This window comes from Pseudorasbora parva, chromosome 23 (genome assembly GCF_024679245.1).
Source record: "Pseudorasbora parva isolate DD20220531a chromosome 23, ASM2467924v1, whole genome shotgun sequence".
Classification (NCBI taxonomy): domain Eukaryota; kingdom Metazoa; phylum Chordata; class Actinopteri; order Cypriniformes; family Gobionidae; genus Pseudorasbora; species Pseudorasbora parva.
In genome coordinates this window covers 13,958,143-13,972,335 of record NC_090194.1, presented here as the reverse complement: position 1 = coordinate 13,972,335, position 14,193 = coordinate 13,958,143, and the positions used below count along the sequence as shown (strand labels likewise).

The window sequence follows — 14,193 nt, the reverse complement described above, 5'->3', positions numbered from 1 at the left end:
AGCAGAATGCTCTTTTATGAAGTTACTTCACTTAAGGACGTATTTAATGAGATTATGCCTAAAAAAGGTTTTGGATTTTTTATCATATGTTAATTTAAAACATCTTGTATAATATGACTTGCTGTTTTGTTTTTTATTGTATTTATAAAAATATAGCTATTTTCATGGCAAAAATTCAACTACAAAAATACAAATATCATATATTTGTATTTTTGCCATGAAAATAGCTTTGAATGCTCACATTGCATTAAATAAAATAATCTGAATCTGAATCTGTGTATTTAAAGAAAAGTAGCACAGATACTATTTTTCTTTTTTGAGGTAAAACTAACAAGGTCACAAATCCTGGCGAATAAGCTAAACTTGTATTTTCACCTAGATGATGATAAAACACATAAAAATGACCTTTGTAACCATATTACCCTACCAACATGGTTGTCAGTTTAACAAAACTAGCATTTTCTCCATGTTGAACGTTATGAAGCGTAACATAAGTACCTTTGTATGACGTTGTCACTACAACTGGAGCTTTTGTATAATTATTATGCCACATTAGTAAGTGACTCACTGGATACCCAGTCCAAGTCAAGGTTTCTTTCACCCTCACAGTTTCCATGTGTCATGCTAGCTCACGTCTGCCAGCAAATGATTATGATAACCGTCAGCCACCACAAGGTGGAGCCAAAAACTCCTTCATTAAACACCTAGAACGCCTCCATCATACTGTAATGGTGTGAGTGTGAAAATGTGCATGTGCCAGTGACATTTCTAGTCTCAGCTTTTACAGATAAACACTGCGACAAGTGTGTTTACGTCTGCAGAGGGGAAAAGGATGTGTCTGACCTGTGTCAACATGGAGCCGCTGCTAGGCAACATCATTCTTGTTATGCCTTAAAAAGGTAGTGTTCTCCGTCTGTCCAATCATTCACTGTTTAGTTCTGCGTAGAGCCAGGCCACCTGCTTATGCAATCACTGTCAACACAAAGCATGCTGGGTGAGCACCATTTATCTCAATGTTTTCTTTCCTCTTTTTTGTAAACATATAAAAACCCTGATACCACTTTTTTAGTGAGTGTTTAGATTAAAAGATGATTCATTGTTATCTCTTTAGTAGTAGATACGCCAAAGCTGACAGTAGGGAAAGATCAAGAGAAGCAGTGCCAAAATATGTCAATATATATTCTAATGATTCCACATTTTTTCCTGGTCCCTTCAGAAGAGGGTGATGAGGGTCGGGGTGGGAGTGGCCTCACGGTGGCTCTGAAAAACTCACTCACTCCAGCATCAGAGTTGAGTTGAGTATATGTGACCTTTCTAGAGCAGACCGCGAGACCTTTCCTCTGGACAGAGATTGGTGAGCTTCATCTTTATATTTCTTATTTTTTGCAAGATTTTATGAGAACTTTGACTTTTTGTTGTTTTACTGATAAATTTGCATTTATTTTCCATTGCAATGATTGTGTGATTACATAACAGCTATTACACCAGTGTAAGAGCAAATTGTTATTGAGCGGTTATATAAATTCTGCCAACATCATTATGTGTTATTAGGGTAAAACTTTATTATGGCATCCGGAAACATTACCCATTCTGCTAACTTCAGCCCACACATAATTCCAACACATGCTAATATACAGCAGCATCAGACAGCATCTGGACACTTGAGGCACCCGACTCAAATGCCGCCAGGTTTTTTATCAGGACTCTGAGCCATTTTTTGCATTGACGTTTAATTAACTGGTCAACAAACTCCTAGCAAAATAACCACACATTTACATTGACTGTGAACTTAATTCACTGAATGGTGATAGGGGTGAAGTGGGCCATCGAAACAAAGTTTAACCAGCTTTTGTGTTCCACCCAGAAACTTAGCATTTACTCACAAAACTTTGCATTCAACTTTTTCAAAAAACTATATATATTCAATGCTTTTATGAGCATAGAATTTTTGTGACTGAATATCTCAGCGAAACACAAAACATTTGCGAGCAAACAGAAATAATACGAGGTTGAAGGAAAACATTGTTTAAGCTTTTGGGAGTGAACGCAAAGTTTCTTGGGGGAATGCAGTTATTCTGAGAGAATAACTGATGAAAATGCAGAGTTTAAAAAGCATTCTCATTTTTGTTCTTAGAGGGCTCCACAGACGAGAAAAATATATCCAAATACTTAATTTTAAACAGTATATCCATTGTTATAACATTAAAATCTACTCTTTTTTGCTTAAGTGTACATGTACTATCTTTCTTTAAAATAAATGCCACTTGATATTTTTATCTAATGCAGTGGCATTTATACAAGTTTTTTTTTCTTAAAGAGGTAGTTAAAGGGGTGGTTCCGTGTTTTTTTTTTCTAGGCTTGGTTGTTTATGGGGCGCGTATAACGTCTTAATACTTTTTCTTTTTTTAAACGCCGTATTTTTCTTATATTTCATTTACCTTTATTCCACACCGCTGTCTTAGATTGGTTAGATGGCCAAATGTAGTTTAATGTATTTTTATTGGCAGAAGTGCCAAGCACAGATTGTCCGGAAATCATAATATTAGGAATGTTTGATACTTCATTTATTTTTAATGAAGTTCCAGCTCACATGGGGAAGACATGTGTTTGTGTGTTTGGTTCATTTCACTAGGGAATCGATTGTAAACAAGTCTCAGGTGCTGGATTTGCAGACACAATGTTGTGCCTTCTATATTGGATCCGACAGGAATGGTGCAACAAACTTATGAGTAAAAAGTACTTTTTATATGTAATAGTACAAGTCCCAGGGCTGTACCAGATGGGCTACCAAAACAGAGGCCCAGAAATTCTTTCTTGATCTGGGCGTGCACGTGTGTGTGTGAGCGTGCGCGCGGTTCGCGCTTATATCGACCGATCGTACGGGTGTGGCCCATGTAATACAATCGTGGGTGGATGAGAAATAATTCATTATGTTTGTTTAATAAAGACAAGTTGCAGTTGTCGCTTTTAAAATAATCTCTCCCTCACGTGAACTGACACTGGGGCATAGAAGACAGTAGAGCTGAAGCTCATTAAATATCCAAGTCTCCAGTGCTTCACACCCCTCAAAACCCAGCGTTTTGGAGAGAGCCTCAAAACCAGTGTAGAAATAGCTTATTACTTATTAGTTATGATGTTTTGAATGTAAAAACTACACTAACATTATTAGTTGATCTCAGACAACAGTATAAAAAAAATTAAAAAGCCAGTTCATGACACCTTTAATGTTGATCTAACAACAATGAACTGAGAGACTATTAAAGGGTTAGTTTACCCAAAAATGAAAATTCTGTCATAAGTTACTCACCCTCATGCCCGTAAGACCTTCGTTCATCTTTGGAACACAACTGTGTGACTCTGTCCAAGCACAGCATTCGAGTCTGACATAGGCTAGAAGAAATTATTGAATAGAGTTATTTTGTTTGATTTTTATGCAAAAAAAGTGTTCTTGTGGCTTCATAAAATTAAGGTTGAATCACTGTAGTCACAGGGACTATTTTAATGATGGTTTATTTCCTTTCTGGACCTTGAAAGTGTAAATTAAATTGCTATCTATGGAGGGGTCAGAGAGCTCTCGGATTTCATCAAAAATATCTTGAGAGTGAGTAATTAATGACAGAAATTCATTTTCAGGTGACCCTTTAAATTAAAAAAAAGTAACAGTAGCTTCTACAATACATTTTAACAGGCATAATTAGGCATGAAAATATGTGATCTATAATTTGATACATATTCTTTTGGTTTCTCCCATTTTTAAAAATGAAAAATTCAAATGAAAATACAAGTATTGGTACTCTGTATCGGCAAGTACTACGAATTAAAGTATCGTATCAGACTTGTTCTGGAAAAGTGGTATTGGTGCATCCCTAAAAGAATGTCATACAAGTTTGGAATGACATGACGATGACAGAATGTTCATCCTTGTAAATATTCTCCATCATAAAGCACATGTTATTCCAGAGATGTCTTTGTTTGTGTTTGAGCCACAGTTGGTTTACAGGACTATGGGCAGACGGTGCGGGACACATCCTAAGCTACTGCATGGTTAATGTCAGTGCCAACCAACATGGTTTCTGTTTACTTTGAGATGAATATTTGGATTGTTGTCGTTCGAGTGTCTTTTTTCCGTACATAGATGCACACATTTATCATTATGTGTGGCTAGAAGCAGCTTGACATTTAATCTGTGAAAAAACAATTACGTTTAATATTTTTTATTAATACCAATACTTTGGCTATGACGTTGTATCAGCGTTTAGACTAGCTTACTAACATCTTGATGTGTCTTAAAATATCTCTGTACTAGAAGTTCTCACACAAAGCTTTCAGTTAGATTATCTCTCCCTTTTTTCATTTCTATAAACGTTCTCCCTCATTCCCACGCACACATGGAGATTTACACATCTCGTAACCTGGCTCCATCAACACCTCCTGTTCCTCCTTCTGTCCCAGCTGTCACTAAAGATGGAGGGTGAGAAGGGAACATTAGAGGAAGGTACCAAAGAGCAACCTGATATGACGGGTCCACTGACAGTCGAACAGCTGGCAGCTATAGAGGATGAAGAGATCCTCAGTAATATGGTAAGAGGCAACTATAGGCGCTACAAGCGGAGCGGGCTTGTTATCATGGTTTGTCTTGACCATATTTAGAAAAGTGTGTTTCCCTTCTGTTTACTTCATGTAATAGCTAGATAAGGCAGTGGATTTCGAGGAGAGAAAAAGGATCCGGACTGCCATGAGAGAACTGCTCAAGAAAAAGAGGGGTGAGGGCTGGGTCATGTCCCTAATGTCACATATTCAATATATATGGCTCAAACATTTTCTGTTAAAGGGATAGTTCACTTTTAAATGAACATTCTGTCATCCTTTACTCACCCTCAAGTTGTTTCAAACCTGTATGAATTTCTTTCTTCAGCTGAACACAAGGGAAGATATTTTGAAGAATGTCAGTAACCAAACAGTTAACTGGAGCCATTGACTTCCATAGTAGAAAAAAAAAAATACTATGGAAGTCAATGGTTCCAGTTAACTGTTAAAAAAAAAATCTTCCCTTGTGTTGAGCTGAAGAAAGAAATTCATACAGGTTAGAAACAACTTGAGGGTGAGTAAAGGATGACTGAATTATCATTTTAAAGTGAACCATACCTTTCAGTCTAATGTTATTCCCGACATGCTTTTTGGTGAATCTCAAAACTTGTCAAGAATCTGGATCACAATTTAGTCCAAAGTCAAAAGGGAAATTAAGAAAATTAAGCATATTTACAGTTTTTTGTGGGATTATTGTAAGCATTATTCATGTTTTGTGCTAATGTCTTTAGTATTCATGCTTAATTGTAAGTGGGGAGAAAGGATCTGGACAAAGTAATTCTCATTGCATTAATGATTTTTTTATTTGTGCATTACAATAATGACAATTTTGGATGGAAATGTGATAAATTGTCATCAAAATAAAAAATGTGGGTTTTTATTATTCATTCTCATTACAATAATAAATCAAGACATTTTATTTTTGAGTAATCTTATCATTCGCAGTGTTAATTCTCATTGGAGTCTCATTATCTTTATCTCATTATCAATATCATGTTCATTATTATCAGCATTATGATACTGTTAAAACAGACTGTAATACAAAACATTTGAAATTAAAATTGGCATTAAAAACATGAGTTAAAGACAGTAACAAATATCATCTTACATTTTTTTTCTTATTTATATAATAATGTGTGTATATGTAAATATTATAAACACTACCTTTCAAGTCAAATTTTTTGTTTTTGTTTTTGAAAGAAGTCTCTTATGTTCAACAAGGCTGTATTTATTAAATATACAGTAAAAACAATTGTAAAATTGTTAAATATTATTATTAAAAATGTTAAAAATTTGAATATATTTATATACCTGTGATCAAAGCTGTTTTCAGCATCATTACGCCAGTCTTCAGTCACATGATCCTTTACAAATCCTTCTGATGTGCTGATTTCCTGCTCAAGAAACATTTATTATTATTAATTATGAAAGTTTTTTTTTTTCTATTTGCAGTAGAAATCTTTTGTAACATTATAAATGTCACTTAATTATTCATTTCTTTTTAAACTGTAGTGTGTTCTTTATAGTTTTCATAAGATTCCACCTTTAAGAGTCATTACAAAAAAACACAGAAAGTAACATAAACATTTGTTTAACTTCTATTCAGAATTAAAAACTCGTTGTTTGGTTTATTGTTTTGTTTTTTTGAGTGAAAAACATCCTCTTCTCTTTTCGTCTCTACTTGCCTCTTTCTCTAAGAGCGCCGTGATATCGAGCGGGCAGCCCGAATGGGGAACTTGCGTCAGCAGGGTGGCGGAGGCAAGACAGCTGCTGGAATGAACAAGGACCAGAAAGCCACTAATAGCCCAAGTGGTGCTCAGTACAGTGCACACAGTGAGTATCCTCGGTTTTGAGGATCTGAACACTATGTGCTTTCACTGCGGTTCTAACTGCAAGGCTTTGATAACCTCTACTCTCTTTACTTCATTTCGGTACAGAGACAGCTCAAGGAAAAACATTTTCAACACCAACCTCTCCAAAAACTGTGAGCAGGTGAGTCTTTCGTAGAGGTCTGACAAATTGACAGCATGGGTGGAATCCCATCATCTGATTGTTTTATTTTTCCTCCTAAAGTCCTGCCCATGTGGCCAGGGTTAAAGTGCCAGGCGGCTCGGCAGTCGGGGGCCCAAACACCAAAGATGTCAAACAGATGCTGCTGGACTGGTGTCGGGTCAAGACTGAACCATATGAGGTGGTCCTGAAGAGAACAAATAAGATCAAACAGTTTCTTATTTGCTACATTTCTCTGGCTCTGCTAGCCTCCCTCAGTGAATGTCATGGAAACATGTCCAGATCATATTTCATCCCAAAATATAACAAAAGAAAGAAACTGTATTTAACATAAAGAAAATCAAACCTATTTTTAGGACCACTAAGATTTTTTTGCATTTTGATATTATTTTTATGACAATTAAGCACATTTTCCCTCTCATTCTCATTACTGTAATGTTTCCTGCTTTTTAAAATTCCATATTATGCTTAATGAAATTATGCTTAATGATGATTCCTTTTTACTGTATTACAGCCCGAAATACTGTAATTCTTTGTTATTTAAATATTCCTAAAATTAAAATCTTAATCTGCATAAACTGTTTTATAACAAATGCTTAATGTATAAAGAATATATCTTTTTATTTGCTTTATTACAATGCGAAGAGTAGTGGAAAAATAAATCAAAATCAAGCAAAATGAGGCCAAAGCAAAGTTCATTTGTAATTAAATATGGGAGTTCAAAACAGCTTGCCAAAGCAAACTTTCCGGAAAACTTTGCTCTGGCTGGTAAACACCTTAGAACTACCATTGGGCCGTGGTGATTGAGGCATCACCTTTTTTGACATGGAAGTCATCTCCGCTTCATTGTTTAGTCTGTCAAAGTCATTCGCGAGTAAAAAACAAAACAAAAAACACACTAAAGAGCTGATTTATGGTAGAAACTGAATTTGTAACTCTAAACAAAACATAAACGAAAGAGACACTGATGCAATTTTTTCATGTTTAATACTATAAAGCTGCTTTCTTTAAAGCAAAAAAATTGTTTAAAGAGCTATATAAATAAATGTGACGTGACATGACTGGAGTGCTGAATAGCAGAGCTCGTGCAAACATCCACATCACTATAATCAGATGCTTTCTTAACTGCTGTTTTCTCACCGCTGTCAAGATTAACGCGTGAATGCATGTGATTCATTTTTTCAGTTTATCGCATTAAAAATATTTAACGCAATAAACGAAGCATCTTTTTTTCTGTCATTCTTGGGCTAGCTTTACATTATATGATCGCACTCTTTTTTATGCAAATGCTTTAAAACCATTTTTAAAGCGCAACAAGACAAAGAGAAAGTGCTGTCTGTGAATGTCCTGAAAATTGAGTTCTATTTCAGGCTTGAATAAACAACAACACCAAATTATGCAAAAATGGCCATTTTGTTGATTATTCTCATAAGAGCAGTCAATAAGTTAAATAATGCCTTAAATGAACTTGTGACAAAATGAGATGCACACGACAGAGCGTCAGATCCTCGTCATGTTCGGCAGCAGGAGATCATAAAGTCACAGCAGCCTAATCAGCAGCCCACAGCAGTTACTGTGATATCTGCCATTAATGTTAATCAAAAAACAAAAGGTAACAGAAAATTGTAACTTTAATAAGGATTAATCTATATTTGAATATTTATGCAGTGTACACTTTTTGATCTTTAATTAATTTCTGTATATATCTTACCTGTTAAGACAAAAGTTACAGTGGAGGTACAATTTTGTTTATTGGGGAACAAAACTAATACCTGTGAAGGTACACAAATGGTCCTTAGAGTACAATTATACCATTGTTTTCCTCTACTTAGAGATACAAAAATTTACCCTTAAGGTCACCAACCCAGTGACGGATACTTGTATCTTAAAAAGTACAATTAAAAAAAAAGAAAGAAAATGTTTTCAGAGAGTACATTTATTATAATGTGTTTTAAGTTCACTTAAATTAAAAGTTGTTTTTAGGCCTAATAAATATTGAAATTGATATAGCTTTTGATTATACTGTTATATTGACGGTCTATCATTAATGTAAAAAAAAAAAAATCTAATAGACATCAATAGTGATACAGTGATACTGACTTTCATTCATAAAATATGCCATTACAGCAAAAATAATATATATATATATATATATATATATATATATATATATATATATATATATATATATATATATATATATATATATATATATATATATATATATATATATATATATATATAAAACCTTTTTAAGCTGTCTCTTTAAGTTGCCTCTACATTAATTTGGAAAGTAACGGTGAAAAGATTACTATAAAAAATCAATTACAGAAAAAATGTGATTAATGCATTTTTGATCAATTGACAGCACAAACGTATTATTCTTGACTTTTTTTTAACTCAAACCCTTATACTTGTTTCTATGTTTAGGGTGTGAACATCCAAAATTTCTCCTCTAGCTGGGCAGACGGTCTGGCGTTTTGTGCCCTGGTGCACAGGTTCTTCCCTGAGGGCTTTGAATATTGCACTCTCGACCCCTATGATCGCAGGGCCAACTTTGAGAAGGCATTCAAGACTGCAGAGTAAGACTTGACACCATTTATTGCATCCTCATTTGCGTCTGATGAAGAAATGTCTGGGTCATATTTCACCAGAAAATATATTTTTTTTAATCATCATATAAAATATTTTAATAAACAAAATATAATAGTTACTTAATTTATTATAATTTCCTAATATAAACGATAGTTTCATTATTTAATATATTAATATAATTTAAGTACAATTAATTTTCAATTATAATTAAGTTATATTATTATACTTACTTTTTTTCAATTAAAATCAGCCTAAATTAAAGACAGCACAACAATTGTATTTATAATTGTATAATTTAAATAACACAAAAATAAAAAAATTTACAGTGTAAAAAAAATAGTGACTGATCACATGATTCACATCTAAATTTTTCAGTTGGCCAAATTTAATTTCTGTGAATTAAATTGCATCAATTCACAGAAATTAAATTTGGCCAACTGAAAAATGTAGATGTGATCAGTCACTAGAACATTTTCAATTGGAGACCTGATTTTTTTTAATACTTTTTACAGTGTAGGTATTTTGCAGGGAAAATGTACTTAAGTCATGAAAATAATATTTTTAAAGATCATAATGGTCTTAAAATAGGCTTCATTTTCTTTATGCGTGTGTGTAGGAGACTAGCTGACTGTGCTCCTCTGCTGGACGTGGACGACTTGATGCGGATGCGAGAGCCCGACTGGAAGTGTGTGTATACGTATATCCAGGAGTTCTACCGCTGCCTAGTAGAGAAAGGCCTCGTCAAGACTAAAAAGAAGATGCCATAGAAACATTTTTGAGCATTTTCACTGTAAACGACCAAAGGGCCACGAAAGGCATAGCACACGTGACCTGACCTGCAGCTTTTATCTTAGATCAGACTATTATGTTCTCATGCTCTTCTCTGTTTCATAAACACACATGTAGAGGAAGAGGATTATAACCTGCGCGTTCGGCACTAGGGTACAGCTGGGGCTCTAAAACAGTGCATTCCAGTGAGATTACACATGCGTTAATCTCAGTCTATGCTCACAGATTGTGTGAAAGTGTGTGTGTGTATATTTGCAGAAGGCTTTTTATGGTACTGCTACTCCCTGTTTTGAATGCGCTCCAGCACAGAGACATCAGGCTTATAAGGGCATGAGATCTAATGCAGAATTATACTTAACTCAGATTTATTGTTTGTTTAAAAAAATAGACGGGGCACTTTTACTATTACATAAAAGAGTTCAGAAAGCACAACAAAGTTATAAAGCCTCAAAAAAAAATGGCTCTTTCGTTGTTTTTGCTAATAGGGTGAAATATGACATCTTAAATAGTTTTCAGTTTCTCTCATCTTGCTCAGGATCAGAAGTCCATTGTACTTAGCACTTGCTTGGCACTAAAAAATGACCCTAGAACTGCACTAAGAGAGATTAGGTCCAATAAAACCTCTCACTCAGGGATATACAGGCACTTGAGGCCTGTAAGATGCCTGTAAGTCTTGTTCCAGAAGGCCAAATGGTAATTTTTAAGTGCTTTTAAAGTGGCCTCAACACTTTATTTGCTGCATGGCTAATGACTTAAGTGCACAATAAAAATATAACATTAAATTTTAATGAAATATTATGTAAGTATTATTAGTGCTTTAAAGGATTAGTTCATAACGACAATTTTCTGTGAATTTACTCACCCCCATCTCATCTAAGATGTTCAAGTCTTTCTTTCCTCAGTCGAAAATAAATAAAGTTTTTTTGAGGAAAACATTCCAGGATTTTTCTCCACATAAAGGACTTAAATCGCAACCAATGGGTTGAAGGGCCAAATCAATGAAGTTTGGGGCTTCGAAGGGCTTCAAAGGTAGCCTAGAAATCTAGACGCACCCTAGCGGCAGCAAATCTAATCTGCCCGCGAGTGTCGTCTAGCAACTCTCAATACCCTTCTGAGCTGTAATCGCCAAATTCTTGCCGGGCCAATCACATCGTGTATAGAGTCGGTGGGCGGGGCCATAATGACGATGGCCGAGCTGCGTTTGCGTGCTTCTAGTAAACACAGAAACGGGCAAACGGCGGTCTTTCGAATCAGCTTTGACCGCGACTCTGGAAGACTTGGAGTTAAGCTTTTCTCTGAGAAAAGAACAGCACTGAAGTCATTCTTAAAAAGGGACGATGTGTTCGGAGTTTAGCCGACCGGATACGGAGAATGTTTATCTTGATGTGGGTCTGGCTTGTCAGGCTACTTCAAAGGCTCTCCAGTTGAGGAATAGGGTCTTCTAGTAAAATGATCAGTCATGTTCTTTAAAAAATGCTTCGGTGTTGTGTTTATTCACGACGTATGACGTCATCACATTGGAAAGGTCACATCTGTGTCGTATGTGGAAGTATAGACCCAGCGCAAAAACTCCATCTCATGTTCTCCTCCAACATTAAAACTGTCTGATATCATTGTTTTACCTACCGGTAGTTATTTTTGTAAAGGCTGTTTGATTTAGTCTTTGGACATTTGTTTTAACACTGGGTCATACTTCCATGTATGTCATGGACGTAACCTTTCTGATGTGACGACATCATACGTCATAAAGAAGCACAACACCGAAGTTGAGCGTTATAAAGTTTCTGGAAATTTACCAGAATATTTCAGCCCCTTTGCAACCCTACTTAATGCATAAATAACGTATTGTAAAACAATATAATTTCATTGTTTTTTTGTTTTTTAAATGACTGATGGTTTTGCTAGATAAGACCCTAATCCTCGGCTGGGATCGTGCAGAGCCTATGAAGTCCTTTGAAACTGCAATGATTTGGACCTTCAGTTGGTTCCCATTGAAGTCTAATATGTGGAGAAAAATCCTGGAAAGTTTTCCTAAATAAACGTTATTTCTTTTTGATTGAAGAAAAAATACTTTTGGATGAGATGGGGGAGTAAATTATTAGGAAATTTTCATTTTGAAGCAAATTAATCCTTTAAATCATACAAGTACAGTTTGTGTCACTGAATCACTGTTCTGGTTTTATTAAATTATGGGTGTTATTTTCCTCCCACAGTGCATCACCAACTGTTTGCCAAGTATTATTAAATGTGATATTCTTCTCTGTGCATTTTTCTCTTTATCACACGTACACACAATTGAATGACAATTAATATATTATTGGATTTTGGTGATAAACCAAATAATAGCCTACCACAAAATATATCAAACATGTCATCAGAGAAGTTATTTTTATTAAAGGGGTGATGAATTGAGGAATCAACTTTCCCTTGAGCTTTTGATATATAAAAGGTCATGGTAATATAAGAATATCCTCTAAGTTTCAGAGCTGAAAACTTCCTTGTTAGTCAAAGAAAAGCTTTTATAGACACCAGGCTCAGCAAACGGTCCTGTGCTTCATACTGACATCTGTGCGCAATGAAACCCCGCCTATACAGAATCTACAGCGTGTCTAATCCAGTAGCCCCGCCCACCGACTCATGGAGGGCTCGTGCTAGCTGGTCAACAACAATAAACATGCCGAGGAAGATTAAGATATTGCGCTATTCCTGGTTGTGGAAGAACACAGTCGCTACATAAGCTTCCTTCTGATCCTAATATTAGGAATGAGTGGTTGAACTTTATTTTTAATGAAGTTCCAGCTCACATGGGGAAGACAATTACTTCAGTTCACTGCGGGATCGTTTGTAAACAAATCTCTCCTCTCTCATGTTACTGAACAGACAGGGGAGCTGAAGCTCATTAAATATGTAAATCTTATCCAATCCTAGCCGTGGGCGTTTACTTCCAAGTATTTAGTGCGTCACGCCCATCAAAACCCAGCGTTTTGGAGAGAGCCTCAAAACCAGTGTAGAAAATAGACTATTACTTATTACTTATGATGTTTTTGAATATAAAAACCACACGAACATCATTAGTTGACCTCAGACAACAGTATAAAAAAAATTAAAAAGCCAGTTCCAAGACACCTTTAAAGGTTATGAGGGCACATGAAATTTTAAACATGATGCACATACAGAGAAAAATGGTCTCAAGATTTTACCTTTAGGGGTACAACAGCTTGTCACTGGAGCAGTACCCTTAAAATGATATATTTATACATTTGTTTACTCCTAAAAGTGCATATTGGTAGCTTAGAGTACAAATATGTAGACCAAACTTAAAAGGGTTAGTTCACCCAAAAATGAAAATTCGGTCAATAATTACTTACCCTCATGTCGTTCAACACCCGTAGGACCTCCGTTCATCTTCGGAACATAAATGAAGATATTTTGTTGAAATTCGATGGCTAAGAAAGTCTTTCATTGACACCAATGTCATTTCCTCTCTCAAGACCCATAAAGGCACTAAAGACGTCGTTACAAAGCCCATCTCACTACAGTGGCTCTACAATAATTTTATGAAGTGACGAGAAAACTTTTTGTGCGCAAAATAAATAATGACTTACATAGTGATGGACCGATTTTAAAACAAAGTTTCGAACAGTTATGAATCAGTTTATTCATGATTCGCCAGTCACATGATTTCAGCAGTTTGGCGGTTTGACACGCAATCTGAATCATGAATCGATTCACTGATTCATAACGGTTTGAAACTTTGTTTTGAAATCGGCCCATCACTAAATAAGTCATTATTTATTTATTTTGCACACAAAAACTATTCTCGTCGCTTCATAAAATGATTGTATTGCCACTGTAGTGAGATTAGGCTTTGTAACAACGTCTTTATGGGTCTTGAGAAAGGAAATTATGTTGTTCCGAAGATGAACGGAGGTCCTACAGGTGTTTTTGAACAACATTAGGGTAAGTAATTATTGACAAAATTTTAATTGTTGGGTGAACTACCGGTAACCCTTTAAGGTAGGCTATTGGCTACCATAAACCTTTTTGTGCTGAAATAAATAAGGCTTCTGCCCTAGTGACAAGTTGTTGTACCCCTAAAAGTAAAATTGATACTTAAAAAAACACACACAAAAAAACAAGAATTGTCCATTTTGATTTTGTGAGTTAATCTTTTAAGTTAATTTATACAATATTATAGGCGATATTATTAGT

General features: G+C 35.2%; 1 protein-coding gene across 2 annotated transcripts; it reads left to right on the top strand.

Annotated features, from left to right (window-relative positions):
* The first annotated feature begins 1,216 nt into the window (after positions 1-1,216).
* On the top strand, positions 1,217-12,320 carry smtna (smoothelin a). 2 transcript variants are annotated; one of them, XM_067434240.1, is made up of 8 exons: positions 1,217-1,354; positions 4,453-4,581; positions 4,688-4,763; positions 6,286-6,420; positions 6,525-6,579; positions 6,661-6,778; positions 9,028-9,179; positions 9,809-12,317. In XM_067434240.1, exons 2-8 carry the CDS (start codon positions 4,465-4,467, stop codon positions 9,957-9,959), a joined length of 804 nt encoding a protein of 267 aa, XP_067290341.1. In that variant the 5' UTR covers positions 1,217-1,354; positions 4,453-4,464; the 3' UTR covers positions 9,960-12,317. The 2 variants fall into 2 exon arrangements, with proteins under 2 accessions (XP_067290341.1, XP_067290342.1); XM_067434241.1 differs by having other exon boundaries at positions 1,247-1,354; positions 4,395-4,581; positions 9,809-12,320.
* The last annotated feature ends 1,873 nt before the right edge of the window (positions 12,321-14,193 follow it).